The sequence below is a fragment of the Astyanax mexicanus genome, chromosome 10 (assembly GCF_023375975.1).
Source record: "Astyanax mexicanus isolate ESR-SI-001 chromosome 10, AstMex3_surface, whole genome shotgun sequence".
Taxonomy (NCBI): domain Eukaryota; kingdom Metazoa; phylum Chordata; class Actinopteri; order Characiformes; family Acestrorhamphidae; genus Astyanax; species Astyanax mexicanus.
The window spans coordinates 46807639-46832243 of NC_064417.1; the positions used below are offsets into that span (position 1 = coordinate 46807639).

A 24605-nucleotide genomic window follows, 5' to 3' on the forward strand; every position below is an offset into this window, starting at 1 on the left:
TCAGAGTGGGAGGGGCTTGTGGTTGCTGTGAGTAAAGGTCCAGCACTGACAGTAACTTACACTGCCCTGACTGATGGATTTGGCCACATGGATTTCTAGACTGAGCTGGATGGATAATATTAAAATGCATCCAATGATATTGTTCACATGAAGTTTACATATGAATATACAAAGATACACAGAGACAGAATTCAGTAAGTATACTTGTAATCACTGTACTGTTACTGTGATACTGTGATATTTGTTATCAATTATCATTAATTATTATGATATAATAAATTGTAGAGTAAAGAATGATTGTGATCTTATTGTCATATTGTTACAGTTACCTGTTACATACATATAACTGTTGGTCAAAATGTTTTAATGCCAATTTATAGTAGAAATGCAAAATAATATTTTTTACATTATTAATGAATAAATGAATGACTGCTTAGAAAAAAGAAGCTTGCTGCATAATATTGGGGAAACTCCAGATTTCACCAGGGAGTCAATGATCCAACATGTCATGACATTAATAATGTGCTCCGTGTATCTGTGATTAAAATAAAAAAGTAAAGGTAATATATAAGTATAATCTGTCTTGTTAGGTTTATCATGACGAATGAGTATGATTTTTCCTTTTGTATTAAACAGAAATAAGGTTTTAACATTACCTTTGCATTGCATGACTGCGATGCAACTGTTGTGCAAGCTCACACTGCGATGATGATACTGCAAAAGATATACAGTATAATGGACAAAAAATAATGGACGAAATGAGTAATTAATAAATCTATTTAGCTTTTGTAAAATGTTATTTGTATATTACTAGTTTTGAGAAAGTTAAATAGTTTACTTATTACTCATTTTGCCCACTATTTCCACTACAGTCCCTAAATATATATATTTAAATTATATTAAATCCTATGGGGCTGGACAGTTAGAAACATAAAAAAAGCTGTCTTAAATAAGTGAAAAATGTTTAATCTATAATTAAATTTTACCACTAATAATTGTGTTCTGTACTTAACTTTAAAGAATTATGCATATTTACCTATTTAAGATCTCATATTTTAACAAATATTTTAACAAATATTATATGGGTTCTGAATGTATGTCTTTATCTACTGCTTTGCTTCAAAATGAACATAAATTTACATTTAACAAAACTTCAAAAAACGGTTTTTTTAGTTTTACAGTGTTATTGATTACATGCTAATTTAACCTAACTGACATTTTTATGAATGTTGCATGTATATATATATATATATATATATATATATATATATATATATATATATATATATATATATATATATATATATATTTATTTATTTATTTTTTACTTTTTACAGTGTGTAACCCAAAATATCCAGTCTGATTCTCTTTAAAGACTGCAGCGATGGGCAGAATTCGAAAATGTCTGTCAGTCTTTGTGCAAGTATGGATACTTGGGAGCAGTTTTGTGTGTTTAGGTAAGGTCCTTTAAGTACACTGACTTCCTGTATGAGAATTTTTTATAATTTACCATCATCTTGTTTCTACACACTCAAACCGTAGTTCTTTTCTCCTCCTTTCACCCTGTTCTTCAATGGTCAGGACCCTACAGGACCACCACAGATCAGCTATAATTATTTGGGTAGTGGGTCATTATTCTCAGCACTGCAGTGATTAGCACATCAGATACTGCAGCAGTGCTGCTGGAGTTTTTAAACACTGTGTTTAATCACTTATTGTCTTCCACTCTATTACACACTCCTATCTACAGCTGCTCCACCTTGTAGATAAAGAAAAATCAGAGACAGAAGCTCTGAATCTGTTGCTACACAATTTATAGTGTTGGTTATCCTCTAGTCTTTTAATCAGTGGATACAGGATGCTGCCCACAGGATGTTCTACCTAATAGAACTACAAAGTGCTTCTACAGTATAGGAGCTGTAGAGCTGATAAGGTAATGATAATGACAGTGTAGAAACAAGGAGGTGGTCATAATATTGGGACTTGACTGTGTGTTTCGATGATCAAACACCATGTAGCTTGCTGACATTGGATATAGGGATAGAATAGCGTTCAATAGGGCTCTAAAGTAAATGTGTTACATTGCAAATGTTGTTTTTTCTGCGATACATATCGTGATATTAAACAATGCAGGGCCAATGGCATTGCCAGACCAACCCCATCTGTGCACTTTCCCGTGTCTGGACTGATCAAGAGCTGAGTCAGCGCTGAGCACTCAAAACCCAAGGAAAACAGAAAAACAACAGTAATTGGCCCTTAAATCGGGCATTTAAATTGCTTTTTAAAAGGTAAATAAGAGCGTTTTTCTTGGAATAAAAGCATGAATTCAGATGTAACTAGAAATATCTGTGCAAAACTGTGCTGAACTGAGGTGCACAGCTTTCGACATGTTTGTTTACAAGCACGTGCCCAACCGTGTAAATGGAGGCCATGCGGTTACCTCGTTACTCCCCTCACCCTTGTGCTCCCCTTCCCCTCGCGCTTCTCAGGCAGCAGCAGCCTGTCACTCACACCAACACAGAGACAGCGCTGTGTATCTACTTCTTGTGTCAAGAATTAAACCATTGCAACATGACATGTTTGATTTAATTGCCATAAGCATATCGAGCATGCGCACATCGCAAGGACAGCCCTAATTAAACCTTATGTTCTTTATATTGCTCTACAGCTTCCACCAATCCAAGCCTCTGGGGGCAGAAGGCGGCCTTTTTGGGTCATTCCTGTTACTGGCAGCTCAGCCAAACCTGCAATGTCCCGTCATTACAGGAACTGAGTGTGTGTGTTGACCTCTGGAGACAGATCGTTACCTCCTGGACTGCTTTTGTATATAAGAAGCCTGGAGAGCTGGACATTGAGCTGGGCTTGGCTGGGAAGGGGGGTAACCTGAAGGCCTGGCTGTTTGGAACTGAGTGGACCGTGGCGTATGACCTGCCCCTGCAGCAGTGGCACACTGTGTGTCTGACCTGGTCAAACCGCAGCAGAGAGCTGCAGCTGATTGTGAATGGGACAGTGGGTCTAAGAGCTCATGTACATGACTCAGCACCCAGCAACCTGGCACCAAACGGCACGCTCACTTTGGGGGTGTCCCATAGTGTGATTGGAGGAATTATGGACATCGAAACAGGGACGAATTTCATTGGAGAGATGACCATGTTCCGCATGTGGCGACAGGAACTGAGCCCCCAGCAGCTGGTAGATTTAAAGTGCGTGAGTGGAAACGTCGTGACCTGGAGCAGGAATGACTGGGAGTATCCAGGCTGCCCGCCTGTTACTGACAACAAGCTCAAGTGTGGTGAGACAAGTCTGAACATACATGCATAATGTATAATATAAATATATTCTCAAAATATATCCACAAATCAGGTCTTCTTGTGGGGGTCACAATCCCCAAGTGGGTCCTAATATGGACCCCCACTGTGTACACAACTTGAACTCTCGAAACCTGTCAGAGTGCAGTTCAAACATTAATAAACAACAAACTATAACCACCATCTTTACCAGCTTCACCAACTTTTATTTTAATAAACTTAACTTGTAGCTTTTTGTAAAATGTGACATTATTATGTCCAACCAACTGAACAATATACAGCTCTAGAAAAAAAATAAAAATCATGAGTTTCTTTGATTTTACTAAATTGAAAACCTCTGAAATATAATCAAGAGGAAGATGGATGATCACAAGCCATCAAACCAAACTGAACTGCTTGAATTTTTGCACCAGGAGTAAAGCAGCATAACGTTATCCAAAAGCAGTGTGTAAGACTGGTGGAGGAGAACATGCCAAGATGCATTTAAAAAACTGTGACTAAAAACCAGGGTTATTCCACTAAATATTGATTTCTGAACTCTTAAAACTTTATTAATATGACCTTGTTTTCTTTACATTATTTGAGGTCTGAAAGCGCTGCATCATAATGTTGTCTGTAGTTTATAGAATAAAACAAACAATGTTAATTTTACTCAAACATATACCTATAAATAGCAACATCAGAGAAACTGATTCAGAAACTGAAGTGGTCTCTTAATTTTTTCCAGAGCTGTATATGTACATTTCTTTGTACTTTATTGTTGGTTTGACATCACAAGTTAGCGTTTAAAAAAATAAAAAATAAATAAAATTTACTCATTACCCATTTTGCCCATTATTTATCCCACAGTCTCTAAAGAACATTATTTGAAATATATGAAATCATAAAAAGGGGTCACACAGTAAAAAAGGTTAAAAACCTGTGTCTCAAATAAAAAGAAAATGCTTAATCTCTAATTTCATATACCTCCATCATCACCCAGAAGGAAGAATGTTTTATAAATAAAATAAAATGTTATCAGGAACAATCCTTTTTTTTAAATGTTGATTGATATGGGAAAATCTTGTACATAATTATTGAGCCACACATACAAAAGTAGTGTGTAATGCATGTTTAACACAATGCAATGTGCCAATCATACACATTTTCAATTCTGAAGCACTCCATGACAATCTGGGCGCAAGCTTTATTCAAGTTCTAACTTTAACTGAAGAATTTGTGACTTTTACAATTGTTTTACAGTGTTTTGAGCTTTTCCACACTGACTCGTATACTTGAGGGCTTTCCATAACCTACTTTAGCGAGTTGATGGAATCAGCCATTGTTAAAGAATAACTGAACAGTTATCTTTGGACCATTAATATAACCAAATACATATAGTCAGTTCAGTAGACTAATCAGATAACATGCAGTGAACAGCTACAAAAACAGATATGTATAGAAAGTTACAGATACTGTAGGTAGGACACATTTTGCAGCCCACTCCACAGCAGACCTTGACCCGAGGTTCATAAACTGCTCTCTCTGAAGCGTTTTATCTGCTTTCCTGGATTCTGTTTCAACTTCATGACCTTGGGATAGATAGAAGCAGAACTCAGAACTTGTTATCTTAGGATATTTCAGTAAACTACCTGGACAGGCTGTGATTGGCTTGGTCCAATATCCTGACCTAAAGACCCACTGCCTTACTGAACCCCAAAATAAACTACATGGGCTCACCGGTCCAGCGGACTAAGGCGCTGCCACTATGATCGAGAGATCGTTGGTTTGAATGTCGGTCACGCAGTTCGCCATCAGCTGCTGGAGCCCCGAGAGAGCACAATTGGCCTTGCTCTCTCTGGGTTGGTAGATGGCGCTCTCTCTCCCCATATCCATATCACTCCAAAGGGTAATGTCAAACAGCACAAAATAAACTACATATCATCTGAACCTGAATCTACTTACTGACTAAAATAGGATTTAAGTTTAACATTTAGCCTGTATGCCAAAAGTCATGGGACAGGAAGTAGTATCAAACTTGAAGGTTAAAGCTTAAAGTTTTATACTGGAGCTGCAACAAACACGTTAATAATTTAGAGAAAGAGTATTGTTCAAACTGAGTGTTAAAACTTATTACATGCTTAACCAAATAATCTGCATCTCGTTACAGAATGGTCAAAATATCAAATAAATATGAAGTTGTCTATCACACAAAAGGTCAGCGGTGAGCAGAATGGGAATGAGTCCAAGGCGATTGTGCAAAAATGGGTGAGAGAAATAAGATCAATTTTTTTTCACTAATAGCAGCATATTCAATATTATGGATTTTGTGAACACTGGCCTTTTACATTGCTCATGTTTCAGCTGGAGAGCATTTTACCTCCGAGCGTGCTGGTGAATTCAGTGTTCCTGTCAAGTATAAGGTAATTCCAGTTCTATCATCTCGTCTTTTTTTTATACTGAAATACTGTTTTTTAATATTTATTTTTTTACCTGGTTAGCCGATTTTATCATATCTGATGTTTTTCTACTTATTTGTGTTTAACACTAGCCAGACGTACCACTCAGATTGTATCCTGTGTGAGACTAACAATATCGAAGCTAAGGTATGATGGCACTAATTATTACATGCAATATAAAATCTTGTGCATTCTGTGATTTTGGCCAAATGTGAAATATTCTAACACAATGCTGTGCTTTTTTTATAGGAGACCAGCAATATATCATATAAAGAAGAAAGGTAAAAGAATGTACTAAATAATGTAATAAACATAAAGCATAATACACTCACAAGCCATGTGTCATTGGACAGGAACTAGAATCGGTACTCTTCCTGAGCCTGACCCATCTCGGTCCAAAAACTTTATGAGCTCAAGCCCGATTTAAACTCAACATTTTAACTACAATTCTGTGTTTTCTGAATGAGCTAAATCTGTTTAGAATTATGTTAATGAACAGCACAACATGAAAGAAGCACAGGCCCATTATTTAAGAGAACTATATATTAGATAATTAAACAATTAAAATGCCAACAATGCAAACAATGATCCACAGGCCTTAACATCATTACAATAGGCTAGAAGAATGATGTGTGTAGCCTGTGTGTAGTTTATTAGTAGGCTACTCACAGGGCTGTGGATATGTGGATATGAGTTGGATATGTGTAAGAGCATCTTCAGAGTCTGTTCTGTCTTCAGAATCACATGGACAATTTTAGCCAGACACTGGCGGTCACAATCATTACTGCGTGCTCTGTCTACTGTGGGTAGAAAACAATGCCTTCTATGACACATCCCTGGCACACTATTAATCAGGCCTCACTCCAACTCCTCACTCCAAACAGGTGTGAGTGTAACACTTCAGAATCAAATAGCATTCTGCTGTCCAATGGCTTTTAGCACTATCTATAATGTAAAAGTCGTTTTTTACCTATTTATATTACACATTACACTGTGGTAAAGCACTGATGTATTTTTTTCAGGTTCAGATGCTGGGTGTACGTGACGGTCAGTCCTCAGGCGGCTGTAGACGAGACTCAGCAGAGGCTTTGGACGCTCTTAAGTCTCACCTACAAGCACAGTGACCTCACCGTCCTGCAGACAGACCCAGCTTCCCTCGACATCCTCCCAGTGGGTACGTGTGTGTAGTAATGTAAATTTAATTTAGCCTCATCTGCTCATATTGGTGTGTTACAATGTCCTTACTTTTGGGAGAGGGTAGTGGATCATGTGAAAGGCCTTACCATAATGAAGTAGAACTACTGCACTACTGTAATTAAGTACTAAAATGCTGTATCTGTATTTACTGGAGTATTATATAACTTTACTACTGTACTTAAGTACTAAAATGCTGTATCTGTATTTACTGGAGTATTATTTTTACTTCACTACTGTACTTAGGTACTAAAATGCTGCATCTGTATTTACTGGAATATTATTTTTACTTCACTACAATACTTAAGTACTAAAATGCTGTATCTGTATCTACTGGAGTATTATTTTTACTTCACTACTGTACTTAAGTACTAAAATACTGTATCTGTATCTACTGGAGTATTATTTTGAATACACTACTGTACTTAAGTACTAAAATACTTTATCTGTATCCACTGGAGTATTATTTTTACTTCACTACTGTACTTAAGTACTAAAATACTGTATCTGTATCTACTGGAGTATTATTTTTCTTTCTATTTTCACTTTTACTTCACTACATATTTAGGATGAGTTTAATACTTTTACTCTGATATATTGTTTATGTGCTGCATCGTTACTCATTACAATTATAAAAATGTTAGGAATCATTCTACACCCACATCACTCAAGTCAGAGTGGTAGATGTTCTGCACTGGGTTCACCGGGTTTGATGAAGCTGCTCATCACTGAGTGAATCAAGAGATCAAGCTGATCTTATAAGAAGATCTCACTGCCCCTGTTCTGCCTGTTACTATGAGAACTTTCCACTGCTTTCTGTAATAACTATACACTAATAACACAGTACTGTACTTTTACTTTCAGTACTTCACTAATACATTTTACAATTAACTACTTACGCAATACGCAATGTACAAAAAAAATGTCAAATTCTTTACTACTTCCACTTAAGTGTGGTGCTTAAAAAAACAAACAGTACTTGTACTTTTACTCATGCCTGGGTCCCTAGTTTATACTTCATACATGTCTGCCACCCACAGTGAACAGCACCCACAGTGGGTGGTAATGATTGTGAGCCTGGTGGCTTATGGCTAGAATTGTCAACGTCCATAGATAAGTGACTCTAGCTCAATTCAGATCCACATCCAATGCAGGAAGGAGACTTCACACATATCCTACAGCTCAGTGCAGCATTCATTAGCGTTCTAGCAATGTGTACCATGATATTTGGCATGTCAGTGTAAATGTTTGTTAAAGACAAAAACTGAAATAATACTAATCATTTTTGGGAAATACTTTTGCAGCAATCATTCCTGAAATCGAACAGAACTCTACAGGGTCAGGTTAGTGTGAATTTTTATAAAGAAAAATTTCATTCTTTGTGATGGATATTTGATATTTGAATAACTGTTTTTTTCTTTCAGATTTTGAAGACACTTTTTTTAGAGTTTATATGAACGTCACAATCAACGGCTCTGTGGAGAACCCAGCTCAGACGCTGCAGCACTGGGTAACTGGAAACACGCACACATCATTCAAAAGGGATCATGACGTGGCTAAAACTGAAAACATTAAGATAAGATTTTAAACTGTTTGCCATCAACAATTCTCTTTATCTTTTACTGTCAAATACAAGTAATTACACTGTGTGGGCCGCTATAGGGCAGCACATCACATTTAATACTTTAGGAGAAAATTAACCCTATACAGAAACATAACCCATTTTATCTAGTGGATACTGATTGTGAAACTCTGGTAGAGTTGAAAATTAAGGCACTTCTTAACGTCACTGTGTACACCATTGGGCACTCATTAAGACACATTATTAACATTTTTTGATGTAGAGGCACATCACCATCATTTACTTAAAGAAGGGGCACTCTAGAAATAACCTGATCACTTTTTACCCACAAGAAGGGCAGCCAGTAGGAACCTTTATGTTATTTTTGCAGCTAAAGAGGGCACATTAGGGACTGGAGGCACTAGTGCATTACATTACATTACATTACATTACATTACATTTGGCAGACGCTTTTGTCCAAAGCGACTTACAATAGTGAAGTACAAAAGCAATAGAAGTTAGACAGGGCCTAAAGGAGGCCTAAGGGAAGTAGTGGGATAGAGGAGTGAAGGAGGGGAAGAAGTAAATGAGGTTAGAAGTAGTTAGTTAGTTAGCGGTGTTAGGAGAGTAAGTGCTCTTTGAAGAGCTCAGTCTTCAGGAGTTTATTAAAGATAGTGAGAGATTCTCCTGATCTGGTAGTAGAAGGTAGTTAGTTAGAGGTGTTAGGAGAGTAGGTGCTCTTTGAAGAGCTCAGTCTTCAGGAGTTTATTAAAGATAGTGAGAGATTCTCCTGATCTGGTAGTAGAAGGTAGTTAGTTAGAGGTGTTAGGAGAGTAAGTGCTCTTTGAAGAGCTCAGTCTTCAGGAGTTTATTAAAGATAGTGAGAGATTCTCCTGATCTGGTAGTAGAAGGTAGTTAGTTAGAGGTGTTAGGAGAGTAGGTGCTCTTTGAAGAGCTCAGTCTTCAGGAGTTTATTAAAGATAGTGAGAGATTCTCCTGATCTGGTAGTAGAAGGTAGTTAGTTAGAGGTGTTAGGAGAGTAGGTGCTCTTTGAAGAGCTCAGTCTTCAGGAGTTTATTAAAGATAGTGAGAGATTCTCCTGATCTGGTAGTAGAAGGTAGTTAGTTAGAGGTGTTAGGAGAGTAAGTGCTCTTTGAAGAGCTCAGTCTTCAGGAGTTTATTAAAGATAGTGAGAGATTCTCCTGATTTGGTAGTAGAAGGTAGTTAGTTAGAGGTGTTAGGAGAGTAGGTGCTCTTTGAAGAGCTCTGTCTTCAGGAGTTTCTTAAAGATAGCGAGAGATTCCCCTGATCTGGTAGTAGAAGGTAGTTAGTTAGAGGTGTTAAGAGAGTAAGTGCTCTTTGAAGAGCTCTGTCTTCAGGAGTTTATTAAAGATAGCGAGAAATTCTCATGATCTGGTAGTGGAAGGTAGTTAGTTTCACCATTGGGGAACTCTGTGTGAGAACAGTCTGGATTGCTTTGTGTGAATGTTTGGTAAAGCGAGGATTATTGGGGGCTAACTCTCACTGTGATTTCTTACTTTCTCTTGCTCTGTAGCTTCAGCAGACATTAGGTGGAAATCACAGAATGACTGTTCTGAACTTTGAGCTTACAACACTTCCAAAGTAAGTGCAATTTCATTTATTTCAGCATTACTGCATAATTTACTTGATGACATAAACATAAACAATGTCATTAAGAGTGTTTTCTTGTATTCTAGCTAAATTTACTGACTCACATTTCTTGCTCATTCACCATTGTGGCCCACCAGTGGGTAATACAATCCGATGCTACTGATGCACACTGTGGCACTGCGATAAATATTGTGTACCTTAAAAATGTCTTAAAATGTATGATAGATTATTTTACTTTATTGCCCATCCGTATTGATAAAAGAAAACAGTGTTTTATGCAGTAAAAATACATAAATAAAATAAAAATGGGTTTTTGTTAGACATTTTTAGCCAAGCTGCTTTACTGTGTGCATAATCCAGGTTGTTTTCTGGGTAAAGTGAAAGCTGAGAGATGTATGTGTGTGCTGAATGTTGCAGGTATGGCTGCACCTTCCACGTCCAGGCCCAAGCTCCAGTGAACGTCTCTGAAACAGAATGGCTCATTTCTGAGCTTCTAAGCCAAGGATTTTTCAACGGTTCCATTGCGATTATCGTCTCAAAGGATCAAATCAACATCCTTCACATAGGTATGAATTATACACTCTAATAATTACTGACATATTTACATTTACACACATTTCCCACATCATGTAAAACACTTGTTGTTCATAAGTATTCTCTGTATGAAGTCCAGCCAGTCTGTTATAATTAATCATCCTCTACTCCATTCATCATTGGTCAGTTTTAAGCCACATTATGATTGATGGTGAGACATTACACCACCCAAAAATATCCAGCTGAGTGGAATTGTGTGGTCAGAAAATGACACACTGATGAAGGACTTTTTAGCTAGAATTAGTATAACGTCACAAACTGAATTCGGCCTCAATTCCAGAAAGATGAACTGACAGGGTTTTTCAGTGGCAGCTAACACCACCCCTGTCCTTCCCGACAAAATCTCACCCTGAACTAACTTGTAATCTGAATTGTAATAGATCTCCAATGTTTTTTCACCAATTTATCAGACTTTGTAGCCATCGTAGCAAATAGCCTTACAGTTAATCACAGTCACATTCGTACACACTTTGTCACCTTTAAAAAGGTTAAGTTTGTCATCTGTTCTCTCCTATTTTTATTTTTATCATATTCCAAAAGTGAGATACTGTATTTCCTTACTCTGCTGCTGTGTAGCGGGAGCTAACAGGTAGTTATTTGACGTTGTAAAAGCCATCTGTCTGTGGAAATTTTAACCATGCTGTTTATTTGTACAGAGCCTGGGCACTGTCCGGAGGATACCACTCAGAGCGTTTACGGCCTGTACAAATGGCCCTCCGTACCTGCCCAAGAAACATACGTCATGAGGTGTCAGAAAGGCCAAGAGACTGGTACAAGACTCTGGTAAGCAATTAATAATATATTTACCCTCAATTTTAACTTCAGGGGTTGGACAATGAAACTGAAATACCTGTCATTTTAGTGTGGGAGGTTTCATGGCTAAATTGGAGCAGCCTGGTGGCCAATCGTCATTAATTGCACATTGCACCAGTAAGAGCAGTAAGAGTGTGAAGGTTCAATTAGCAGGGTAAGAGCACAGTTTTGCTCAAAATATTGCAATGCACAAAACATTATGGGTGACATACCAGAGTTCAAAAGAGGACAAATTGTTGGTGCACGTCTTGCTGGCACATCTGTGACCAAGACAGCAAGTCTTTGTGATGCATCAAGAGCCACGGTATCCAGGGTAATGTCAGCATACCACCAAGAAGGACCAACCACATCCAACAGGATTAACTGTGGATGCTGTAAGAGGAAGCTGTCTGAAAGTGATGTTCGGGTGCTAACCCAGACTGTATTAAAAAAAAACATAAAACCACGGCTGCGTAAATCACGGCAGAATTTAGTGTGCACCTCAACTCTTCTGTTTCCACCAGAACTGTCTGTCGGGACAATAAATGATTGTGGTCTAAAACCAGGTGTTTCAGTTTCATTGTCCAACCCCTGTACATTCAGAATATATTAACACTATAAAGTATATTCTCTTGATCTGTTCACTGAACTGTACTGACTGATGAGTTATGATATAGTCCAATATCTGACACTATCTCACATTATACCATTTATTATTCATTTTATGGTGCAGTCTATAAGTTTGCATTATACCACTGAGCACACACTCTGTGCACATTTTTATCGTACTTTTTATCTTGCTTATGGATTAATAATCTTTTTATTAAATTATGGCAAGCAATATCCCCAACTGAACAATTAGCCCTGAAGGCAATTCACACCAATATCTCAGAAATCAATCCTCAGGCAGGTGATAACAATGTAAATTTAATAACTAAGATGAAGATAATTTATTTTATGGAGCTTCAGTGTTTGTACAGTGAAGGGCTATGACTCTTTTCTAATAAAAGATGGAGCTCTGGTTGTGTTTACTCTCCGGATGCTGTACCTGCTGAGAAGGAAATCTTTTTCAGGCTTTTCATAAGCAAATACACACATGCAATTTAATTAGAAATATATTTAGGACACCTAACACTAAATATGTGGTATTATTGCATTAATGTAATGAAAAAAAAAAAATAATAATTTTTTTTTCTTCAGTAAACTGGACGCTAGCACTGATGGAGTGATTTGGGACACCCCCGATATGTCCAGGTGTGAGAAGGTCATGACTGATGTTGATGATTTGGAGGGGATCACAGTTACTCCAAGTAAGTGTTTAATACCCGTTGTTTATGCGGTATGTTTAAACTTTTACCATCACAAACCACTTACAATTTAGCCATACTCGTATTTCTTATTCCCTCCACCCCCCACAACGACTAACATAATAACTGAAAAAAAGTAATATAATAAACACATTCACAAATCATCCTTTAACTGAATATAGATGAATACAAGGTGAGGTAGTGTGGTGGCTGCAAGTGTAGGGCTTTTCTTTTTTGTGCTGTTAGACCAACAAACATACTCACTGTACTAGGCTGAGTGATGTATTTTTGAAAGAAAAATCCAGTTAGTGAGTCATGTACTCTTGAGGGAGATATCCAGTTAGTGCTCTAATACTCACTGTACTGGGCTGAGTGATGTACTCTTGAGAGGGAAATCCGGTTAGTGCCCTGATATTCACTGTACTAGGCTGAGTGATGTACTCTTGAGAGATATCCAGTTAGTGCTCTATTACTCACTGTACTGGGCTGAGTGATGTACTCTTGAGAGGGAAATCTGGTAAGTGCTCTTATACTCACTGTAATGGGCTGAGTGATGTACTCTTGAGAGAGATATCCAGTTAGTGCTCTAATACTCACTGTACTGGGCTGAGTGATGTACTCTTAAGAGGGATATTGGGTTAGTGCTCTGATACTCACTGTACTGGGCTGAGTGATGTACTCTTGAAAGAGAAATCAGGTTAGTGCTCTGAAACTCACTGTACTAGGCTGAGTAATGTACTCTCAAGAGGGCTATCCAGTTAGAGTTCAGATACTCACTCTACTAGGCTGAGTGATGTACTCTTCAGAGAGATATCCAGTTAGTGCTCTAATACTCACTGTACTGGGCTGAGTGATGTACTCTTGAGAGGGATATCGGATTAGTGCTCTGATATTTACTGTCCTAGGCTGAGTAATGTACTCTCAAGAGGGCTATCCAGTTAGAGTTCAGATACTCACTGTACTGGGTTGGCTAAGTTATAGAAATATAGGCTCATATTTGATTGTATGCTTTCGCTGAAACTTAACTGACTTTAACTGATTTTATATCACAGTATCAGTAGTAGATATTTTGATAGGAGTCCCCCTCTCACACACTGTCATGTTCTTATCATATCACTGTCCCAAACAGTAAAAGGACTCTGCTTTTCCTTCCTCAGACAACTCAGCTGAGGTTGTAGACATGATTGAGGACCTGCTGCGTAACGAGACCGACCTGAGCTCGTCTCAGCTCAACACCGTGCTGCAGAAACTGTCTGAGGTCACCAACGTCGGCATCATGACCACTCAGCTGGCTGACAGCATCATTAGTGTGGTTTCCAATGTCTTCAATTCCACATCCTCTCTCTCCCAGGCCACCAACCAGTGAGTTAACCTGCTACCAGAAGTAGCAGGATGTATTCTGGGTAATTCTTTGTAAAATACATAATCAAACCTGACTGACAGTTACATTGATAGATTCATAGCTGTGAGTTTATGGATACATGAATATCCTCAAAATTACTAAAAAGCTAAATAGCGCATCATCCTTTGGCTTCTTCTTTTGTATATTTCAGAATTCTCTCCATCACAGAGCAGGTGGGGAACAGGATGGACTTCTCAGGATTTTGCCACAGCACCACAGTGCCCGAACTGGCACTTCAGATTATCAATCTGGAGCCTGAGAAGTTCCAGGGGCTCACGTTTGGAGTATCCTCCTTCCAGACGGGCCTGGCTCCTGAGGTGAGACATCCTCAAGTCTTAAATGTTAATTATTTATTTTTTAGTTCTTTTAGGTCATTTTATTTGTTTCTTGCAACTCCTTTTGTACCACCTTTTGCTGTCAGTCTAACAACCGGTATTGGAAAAATGTGAGAAAGTCTGAATCTTCTTTTTATAGGTTTACTTATAAAAAACGAAGGCAAACTTTAGACTGGACTCATATAATTTGGTCAAAAAACTGTGTTGTTTCCAACATATCTAACAGCAATCTGGCTACTCACGTGCATGCAGTGGAAATGACGTGTTACTAACGGAAGCCAAAAAATAAAAGAAATGTTATTTAAAAAATACATATTCAATTATTTTCAACATATTTTTAACCTTTTTAACTACATTACTATTCAAATAAAATAAACCTTATCTGACTGTTACAGTTTATTTTAAACCATTCAATTTCTATTAATACTGTTGTTATTATTATTATCATTTAATATTCAGATTTTATTTATTTATTTTTTCATTATTACTTAGTTTCAGCTTCAGTTTAAATCTCTGAGTCGATTTGACCTTTATAATGTTCATTAGCTGCTTATTTACATCTGTTGCTTTTATCTATGATGTTCAAATACTGTTTAAATAATGGTTTTCACATGTATCTACTTTAATCCATGTGTATTGTAATCACCTGGCTGCACTGAAAATGTACCTTAAAGTCAAAATTAAGATTGGTTGATTGAATAAATGAAAAGATAAGCTTTAAAATTAAATCATATAAATACTGTAGTATAAGGAATTGTAAAAAAAAAAAAAAAAGGCAAAAGTCATGGGACACAATACTAGTTCAATGTGCCATAACTTTTAAATTGTCAGTGTAATATTCCTATGCCTTTATTACTGATAGATAGATAGATTCCATTATCACTGTTTATTAAAAGATTTTGAGTTAAAGAGGACAAGACAATACGATATGTTTGGTTATAAAAAATAGTTAAAATAGTTCCATTGCTGCTCTGTTTGTAGCAGCGCTGTTTGGCTTGTAAGAGCTGCATCGTTGCTAGGTTACCTGTATGTGGCGGAGTAATATATGTTGAGCTTCGCTTACAGTGCATTATCAGCTGATAACGGCACTCATACAATGCCGCAGGGTCGAAACTAACTGTGGTATAATAAACTAAGACCAGTCTTCTCTCTGTTACAGATATTTCTCAACCAGACCTTTGAGGAGTCTTCTGCCATCGGCTCTGTGGCGTCTGTTTCATTACCCACCATACTGGAGAGCTTCTTCCCACCAAACACTGTAAACATGAGTCGTGTTCAGTTTCATTTCTATGGAACAGAAAGTCTGTTTGAGGTACTGTCTCTGCATGCCACATACATAATCCTCATATTAAACACATTAGCTCAGTTTATCTTATTTGATCTGGAAATGAATTATTTATTAAAAACTGAGCTCATTTTAGGAATGGACTGAATGTTCTGTTTGTAGGACCCTAACAGCAGCCTGACCCTGAATTCCTACGTGGTGTCTGCCAGTGTGACCAACGCTACTGTGAACGACCTGAAAGATCCAGTGGTTCTCACGCTTCGCCATCTTCAGCCTAAAGAGGTGAGTACCATAGTGAGTGGATCTTCAAATTTACATTTAAACAAGAACAGAAACATGAAAACATGATCTAGCATTGCAGAAAAGTGTAATAATAAAGCTGCCACCAGGGGGTGATGTTATTAGACATGCCTATTCTGAATGGACAACAACTATGGGGCTTAAAATCTGATATAAGTATTTAACATTTTTGTAGATTTGAATTTTGATCAGTTTGAACATTTTAATCGTTCAATGACTAATAATGGACTTCACAATGCTATCTTGTTTTTTTGAACTTTTGTTTTGAAATATGCTGTTAAAAAACTATTTTCCATTTGAGAAATATCAGATACATTGATTTTCAGATTATACAATTTTAATCTATTTGATTTAAACATCTGGTAAATAGATTTAAATTTAAGCATAATATTTTTTTAATAAAACAAATATAATGGGTAACACTAATACAGTAAGGGTGCATCAAAAAACAGCAATAATTACAGAAATAAACATTGTTAAAAGATTATATACAGTAAATAGTCACAAACAAATGTAACTGACAAGTTAAGACATTTCTAAATTTGAATTTTACATTATAATGATTTGAGACACAATTTTAAACAACTGTGATAATTAATAATAAATTAATTAATAATTGGTTGAGACATTCTGGTGTACTGTTACTGTCCCCTTATTGTTAAGTGTTACCAATGTATGAATTATGCCATTATGTAATTCAGATTGATCAAAAGTCAGATGAATTTAATTGAAATATACAAAATGCAGATTTAAATACTTATATCAAATTTAAAGCTCCATAAAAACAACTAGCCACTTCCAGTGCAGTCTCAGAAAACAAAAAAGCTATTAAACTGTCACTAGGGTGGGATCCCTAAAGGGAAAGTCTTCAGTAAATTAGTTAAGGGTCATATTTCTACTATATTCCTTTACAGTTGTTTTTACCCCTATTTGTAGTAACACAGTTGTACCTAATGGGTCATGTGTACATCTGAGAGTAAATTCACACTGTTTGTACAGTAATGTACCTGTACAGTACTTTATTTCTAGCCCTAATCTAAAGTTCAGAAAAAAAGGTAATCACTTTGGTCAGATCAGATTAAAGCAAAATGATTTACAGCATATTATCTCCTGCAGGACCACAGCGAGGTCCAGTGTGTGTACTGGGACTTCCAGAAGAACAGTAAGCTTTATATTTCATAATATTATAATCTTCTGGACATATCTGACATCTGTGATTGCAGTGAACTTCACTGAGTGACAATCCCTGTGATTTTACTGTATTACAGGTGGATTAGGAGGATGGGATAGTAACGGATGCCATCTTAAACACACTAATGCCACTCATACCACCTGCCATTGCTTTCACCTCACACATTTTGGAGTGCTTCTGGTGAGCAAACTACAATATGAATATAAATACTCTAATTCAGGGGTTCACTAATGTGAATATAGCATTAACTTCTTCCAGTGGGAAACATATTCCATGCCACAAATATAAATATATTACTTTAATACACTAAATGTTCATATGTACACAAGACTACACTAAAAAAATAAGAGACCACTTAATGATGATGTTTTTCCTTGATTTTACCAAATTGAAAATATAATCAATAGGAAGATGGATGATCACAAGCCATCAAATCAAGCTGAACTGCTTGAATTTTTGTACCAGGTGTAAAGGCATAAAGTTATCCAAAAGCAGTGTATAAGACTGGTGGAGGAGAACATGTCAAGATGCATCAAAACTGTAATTTAAAAACCAGGGTTATTCCACCAAATATTGATTTCTGAACTCTCAAAACTTATGAATATGAACTTGTTTTGGTCTGAAAGCTCTGCATCCTTTTTGTTATTTTAGCCATTTTCCATTTTCTGCAAATAAATGCTCTAAATTACAATATTTTTATTTGGAATTTGGGAGAAATGTTGTCTGTAGTTTATAGAATGAACAACCATGTTTATTTTACTCAAATGTACAAGTATAAACAGCAAAATCAGAGAAACTGATTCAGAAACTGAAGTGGTCTTAAACTTACAAAGAGTAATCCCTGAATCCTGTCTTTCAGGACATCTCCAAAACTCCAATAAACCCTAAAGATGACATGATCCTGACAGTCATCACATACGTGGGATGTGGAGTGTCTTCTGTCTTTTTAGGCATCACCTTGCTAACATACCTGGCTTTTGGGTAAGTTCACACTGAACCACATTATCAATGCACAGTGACAGAGATTAAATCATGTACAAGGATGCAGTATACACTGACAAGCCACATGTCATGGGACAGGAACTACAGTACTATAGTGTCCCAAGACTTTTACCATATTCTTTGGAATCTAAGGAACACTGCATTCACCTGTGGGAAGCAATATGTGTCGAAATGTATCTGCATTGTACATTAATAACAAGTCATTGAAACTATGAAGAAAAACATATGGAACTATTTAGTAAACAAAAAGTGTTAAACTAACAAGAATAAATTTTATATTTGACATTCTTCAAAGCACTTCTTGCTTAGATGACAGCTTTGTACATCTTTCTCAGTCAGCTTTATGAGGTAGAATCACCTGGAATTCAGGCTTTCACTTAACAGTGTTTGTGTCAGTAATGTGTTTGTGAGCATCAGTTGTGAAGTTGTGAAGAGGTTGAAGAGAGTTGGTATACAATGAACAGACCTATTTGAGTAATAATTTATAATCCATATTATAACTACTCAAACAAGTAAAGATAAAAATGACCTTAAGAAATAAACTGCTTTAAATGTATCCTCAAGTGCAGTCACTTTCAAAGACTATGAAAAACAGTATGATGAAACTGGCACTCATCAGGACGGCCCCAGAAAAGAAGACCAAAAGTTTCCTTTTTTGCACAGAAAAAAATCATCAGAGTTACCAACCTCAGAATAAGAGCCACCTAAATGTTTCACAGAGTATTTTGGTTTGTTTAACATTTTTAAGTTACTACATGATTCCATATTTGTTTCTTCATAGTCTGAATGACTTCAGTATTCATTTACAATGTAAAATGCTTTTGGCTGGTACTGTGTATATTTTAAATATACACATATTAAATACACTGCTCAAAAAAATAAAGGGAACACTCAAATAACACAATATAACTCCAAGTAAATCAAACTTCTGTGAAATTAAACTGTCCACTTAGGAAGCAACACTGATTGACAATCAATTTCACCTGCTGTTGTGCAAATAGAATAGACAACAGGTGGAAATTATTGGCAATTAGCAAGACACACTCAATAAAGGAGTGGTTCTGCAGGTGGGGACCACAGACCACTTCTCAGAACCTATGCTGTCTGGCTGATGCTTTGGTCAGTTTTGAATGTTGGTGGTGCTTTCACACTCGTGGTAGCATGAGACAGACTCTACAACCCACACAAGTGGCTCAGGTAGTGCAGCTCATCCAGGATGGCACATCAATGCGAGCTATGGCAAGAAGGTTTGCTGTGTCTGTCAGCGTAGTGTCCAGAGGCTGGAGGCGCTACCAGGGGACAGGCCAGTACACCAGGAGACGTGGAGGAGGCCGTAGGAGGGCAACAACCCAGCAGCAGGACCGCTACCTCCGCCTTTGTGCAAGAAGGAACAGGAGGAGCACTGCCAGAGCCCTGCAAAATGACCTCCAGCAGGCCACAAATGTGCATGTGTCTGCACAAACGGTTAGAAACCGACTCCATGAGGATGGTATGAGGGCCCGACGTCCACAGATGGGGGTTGTGCTCACAGCCCAACACCGTGCAGGACGCTTGGCATTTGCCAGAGAACACCAGGATTGGCAAATTCGCCACTGGCGCCTTGTGCTCTTCACAGATGAAAGCAGGTTCACACCGAGCACATGACAGACGTGACAGAGTCTGGAGACGCCGTGGAGAGCGGTCTGCTGCCTGCAACATCCTTCAGCATGACCGGTTTGGCAGTGGGTCAGTAATGGTGTGGGGTGGCATTTCTTTGGAGGGCCGCACAGCCCTCCATGTGCTCACCAGAGGTAGCCTGACTGCCATTAGGTACCGAGATGAGATCCTCAGACCCCTTGTGAGACCATATGCTGGTGCGGTTGGCCCTGGGTTCCTCCTAATGCAGGACAATGCTAGACCTCATGTGGCTGGAGTGTGTCAGCAGTTCCTGCAAGATGAAGGCATTGAAGCTATGGACTGGCCCGCCCGTTCCCCAGACCTGAATCCGATTGAGCACATCTGGGACATCATGTCTCGCTCCATCCACCAACGTCACGTTGCACCACAGACTGTCCAGGAGTTGGCGGATGCTTTAGTCCAGGTCTGGGAGGAGATCCCTCAGGAGACCATCCGCCACCTCATCAGGAGCATGCCCAGGCGTTGTAGGGAGGTCATACAGGCACGTGTAGGCCACACACAATACTGAGCCTCGTTTTGACTTGTTTTAAGGACATTACATTAAAGTTGGATCAGCCTGTAGTGTGTTTTTTCACTTTAATTTTGTGTGTGGCTCCAAATCCAGGCCTCCATTGGTTAATAAATTTGATTTCCATTGATGATTTTTGTGTGATTTTGTTGTCAGCACATTCATTTTTGTACAGAACAAAGTATTCAATAAGAATATTTCATTCATTCAGATCTAGGATGTGTTATTTGAGTGTTCCCTTTATTTTTTTGAGCAGTGTATATACATTTTGCAAGGAATATCACAATGTGAGACAATTTAGTCACAAAACTATTTTTATGTACTCTGTCCTATTCTCCTGTTTTAGAAAGCTGCGTCGTGACTACCCCTCTAAAATCCTGCTTAACCTATCGGGGGCTCTGCTGGGTTTAAATATGTGTTTTCTGGCAAACTCATGGCTCGCTGGATTTAACAGTTACGGCCTCTGCATTACTGTGGCAGCCGTTCTCCACTACTTCTTATTGGCCACGTTCTGCTGGATGGGATTGGAGGCAGTAAACATGTACCTGGCCTTCATCAAAGTCTTTAATGTCTATGTGCCCTCCTACATCCTCAAATTCTGCATACTTGGATGGGGTGAGATAGATTATGATAACTTGAAAAACAGCAAATGTCTTTTGACCAGCTTTCTTTTCAGAATGTAGGAGTGAATGGAGACGTATTGGTCACTTTAATATTCAGTTTATGGATTGATGGTAGTTTACTATATAACTTAATATATTAGTAATTTATAAAGCATGATAACATAATGTACATATTTGTGTATGTATTGTACATTCAGTATGCAAGTTGTACCAGTATATTGATTAATGACCTTATTAGCTCACAATTAGTCATTTTTAAAGTAACTAAAACATTTGTAAAATGTTTTATTTTCCAGGTTTACCTCTGTTGATCGTTAGCATAGTGCTAGCTGCAGATAAAGACTGCTATGGTGGTTCTCCATCAGTTACACCAATGGATGAATCTGCCTCTTTGTAAGTGTCCATTTCACATATGCAGTCTTCATACATAAACCCATGTACGAGGCCTGCATCACTAATCCACACCTGTCTCCTCTGACTGTGCTTCCTGCAGCTGCTGGGTGCAGAACGACACAGCGTTCTTCGTGACCGTGGTGGGGTTTGTGGTGCTGATTCTGGTCTGCAACATCTGCGTGTTCATCATGGTTCTGGTTCAGATCCGTGGGCTGCAGCTCAGTAAAGCGGTGGGCAGGAGCGGCGGGGCGCTGCATGACCTGCGCGTGGTGGCCAGCCTCACCTTCCTGCTGGGCCTCACCTGGATTCTGGCCTTCTTTGCGTGGGGTCCGGTCCGAGTACCCCTCCTCTACATATTCTCTGCCCTCAACAGTCTGCAGGGTAAGAGAGTTCACATCCGAGCTCACAGATATACCAGAAGTACACTGGCATGCCAAAAGTCATGGGATAGTATAATGTAAATTGATCATAAAGTGTTACCTCTAGGGAAAGTTTGAGAACGTTAATATTAGCATGCTGGCCAGTGTTCAACATCAATCACAAGATGTGGACCTGTATAAGTCGTGCGGTGTGATATGTCGCATGGTGCTATCTTGTTGATAGTGGATGGCAAATGAATTACTTTTTTTTCATTTCTTAAGTTCTAAGTGTGGGAATTTTATACTTCTCAGATTACAGTGTCGCATATACCAGGATTATGTTATAAAAATGATGTCTGGCTAGAATTCTCCATGTGAACAAACAAGCTAGCAGAAATCACATTCATTTTAATTGCAGGAGACCCCACACATATATCCCACCGGACAGTGTCCTGTCCCACAACATGTGGCAAGTCAGTGTACTATCTCTGCATTATGACAGCACTTATAAAATAAAATATCTCTACCTGTTTACATGTAGGGGATCTTTAAAACACACAGAGAAGTGGAAGAACCCTTAATACAACAATATTTGGTATTGCAGCATTTTGTCATTTTACCATTTAAAGTTTCACACAAGATCATTACAGATACTACACTATATTTAGATTTGATTTAGATTACAATTTGAACATTTGCCATTAAGCAGACAATAAAGGATGCCAGGAGCTACCAGAAATATTTATCGATGTCTGAATTTGTATTTTTTTTTGATTGTGTATTATATGTTGTATGTCCACATTATGGACAATAAACTTCTGTTCTATTCAATTTCAATCAAATAATACATACTGTATTTTCCTATTCCTATTTATGTATATTTGGTATTTAACCCTAACCCTAGTTTTTTTTTTGTTTCAGGATTCTTTATCTTTGTGTTTCACTGCCTCATGAAGGAGAATGTGCGCAAGCAGTGGAGAATTCACCTCTGCTGTGGAAAATTCAAACTTGCTGGATATTCAGGTTAGATATAATAACTATTGCGTTGTGCATGTGTAACATACATTTATGTTTAGGTTTTATGTGTTGTTGACCTCTTGTCCTATTATTGGATTCCTATAAAACTGCTTTGTGACAACGTCAGTGCTATACAAATAAATATTATTAGATATACACATAAAGGTACCATTTAATAGCGTATAAAAAATTTATGGAAAATTAATGAGAATTGCTTTGTGACTTTCAAAATCCAGGCTGGAGCAGATCAGCGACGGCAGGGGGCAGAGATATGAGTGGAAAACTTGTGCTCACACCGTCAGAATCTACGAGTGAGCGGAAGATCTCAGATTCCTCTGAGACTGCAGAAGACAAAACGATGGACAAAGGACAGAGAGACAGTGACGGAGGACGCCTGGACGTCTTCTAAACCTTGGGACACTCTAAAAAAGAACTTTTCCTTGAAGAGATATTTCAATGAAAAATCTAATTTAACAAAATACTTCTGAACAAAAAGCAGGTAATATGGACTTGGTAGTGTTTTTAGCTGTGTGACAGTTACGCAGTTTTTGCTCAGTGCTAATTGAGTTAATTTTATATTGCTGCTTTTCCTAATTGTGTAAATTAGCTCGGCAAAAACTGAAAGCGGTCCCAAGCTATGGAGCAAGTCGCTTGTCTGTTTACACCGTCATTCTAGCTGGACGAATACCACCCACTGCAGAAATGAAATGTCCCATCCATCTGCACCCACTATCATGTCTCATTCCAAGCCAGCTTATTTTTTGTAGCACTTAAGTTACATACTGCTATCCCATGACTTTTGATATGTCTGTGTGTACCGGATTGTAGGGCACACTATGAATAAACATCTATTTTTTGGCCCATTTTTATACATAAAGTGCACCAGATTATAAATCAGCAGTAAAGCTAAGCTAAACTAAGTAAACAAAACTGGAATCCTTAAAAAAAAACATTTTCAGACGAGTCAGACAAGTCAAACGAGCGCTGGATGTAAATCTAAACATTTCTCTCCTGAAAACTGTTTATTTGGGTGAGTAAAGCGCTTCCATTTATTTACAGTAAGCTTAGAATTTTAGATTTCCACTAATACTGCTCCAGCAGTGCTAGCTGGGGTTAGCAGCAGGCTACAGGCTGACAATACTCACCTCTAAACAGCCAAAGAACTAGTGCTCAGCATGGATAGCAGTTAATGCTAATATTGCTCCAGCAGTGCTAGTTGGGGTAAGCAGCAGGCTACAAGTCAGTAATACTCACCTTTGAACGGCCAAAGAACTAGCGCTTAACACAGTTAGCAGCTAATGCTAATACTGCTGGAGAACTCAATTGAAACTCCTTTGTAACACTGTACTTAAGCAGAGTGACTTTATTGCTCCTTACAACCTGACTGGTATAACCAGTTCCTGCTAACTCCTAACTTGTTACTTCTTTTAAATTTCAGTGTTCAGGGTGAGATAACACATGATCACACATCTGTATACAATAAAGAATTTGGTTTTCAATAGAGAAACAGTAAATACTGTGTGTATGTATGTGTGTGAATGACTAAGGGCTACCCTAAGGGCTCTATCTTTCACCCTTTACAAGGCACATCACAATTCTCATTGATATCTTACCCCTATGTCATTTAAATAACAACAGTGCTTGTGAATATAACTACGCAGGTGGGCGTTATCGTCTGGAAATTAG

General features: G+C 37.9%; 2 protein-coding genes across 2 annotated transcripts in view; one reads left to right on the forward strand and one right to left on the reverse strand.

Annotated features, from left to right (window-relative positions):
* arhgef6 (Rac/Cdc42 guanine nucleotide exchange factor (GEF) 6) overlaps positions 1–24605 on the reverse strand; it is a 233886-nt gene that overhangs the window by 91107 nt on the left and 118174 nt on the right. The window lies entirely within an intron of this gene.
* Positions 1344–23783, forward strand: adgrg4a (adhesion G protein-coupled receptor G4a). The gene is made up of 25 exons (XM_022684248.2): positions 1344–1457; positions 2669–3292; positions 5458–5555; positions 5652–5710; positions 5839–5893; positions 5996–6027; positions 6769–6920; positions 8245–8283; positions 8365–8450; positions 10057–10124; positions 10551–10699; positions 11384–11510; positions 12720–12829; positions 13984–14188; positions 14380–14545; positions 15723–15875; positions 16011–16130; positions 17265–17310; positions 17417–17520; positions 18200–18321; positions 20874–21142; positions 21447–21543; positions 21644–21924; positions 22824–22925; positions 23156–23783. The coding sequence occupies exons 1-25, from the start codon at positions 1385–1387 to the stop codon at positions 23326–23328; spliced, it is 3510 nt and encodes a 1169-aa protein (XP_022539969.2). The 5' UTR covers positions 1344–1384; the 3' UTR covers positions 23329–23783.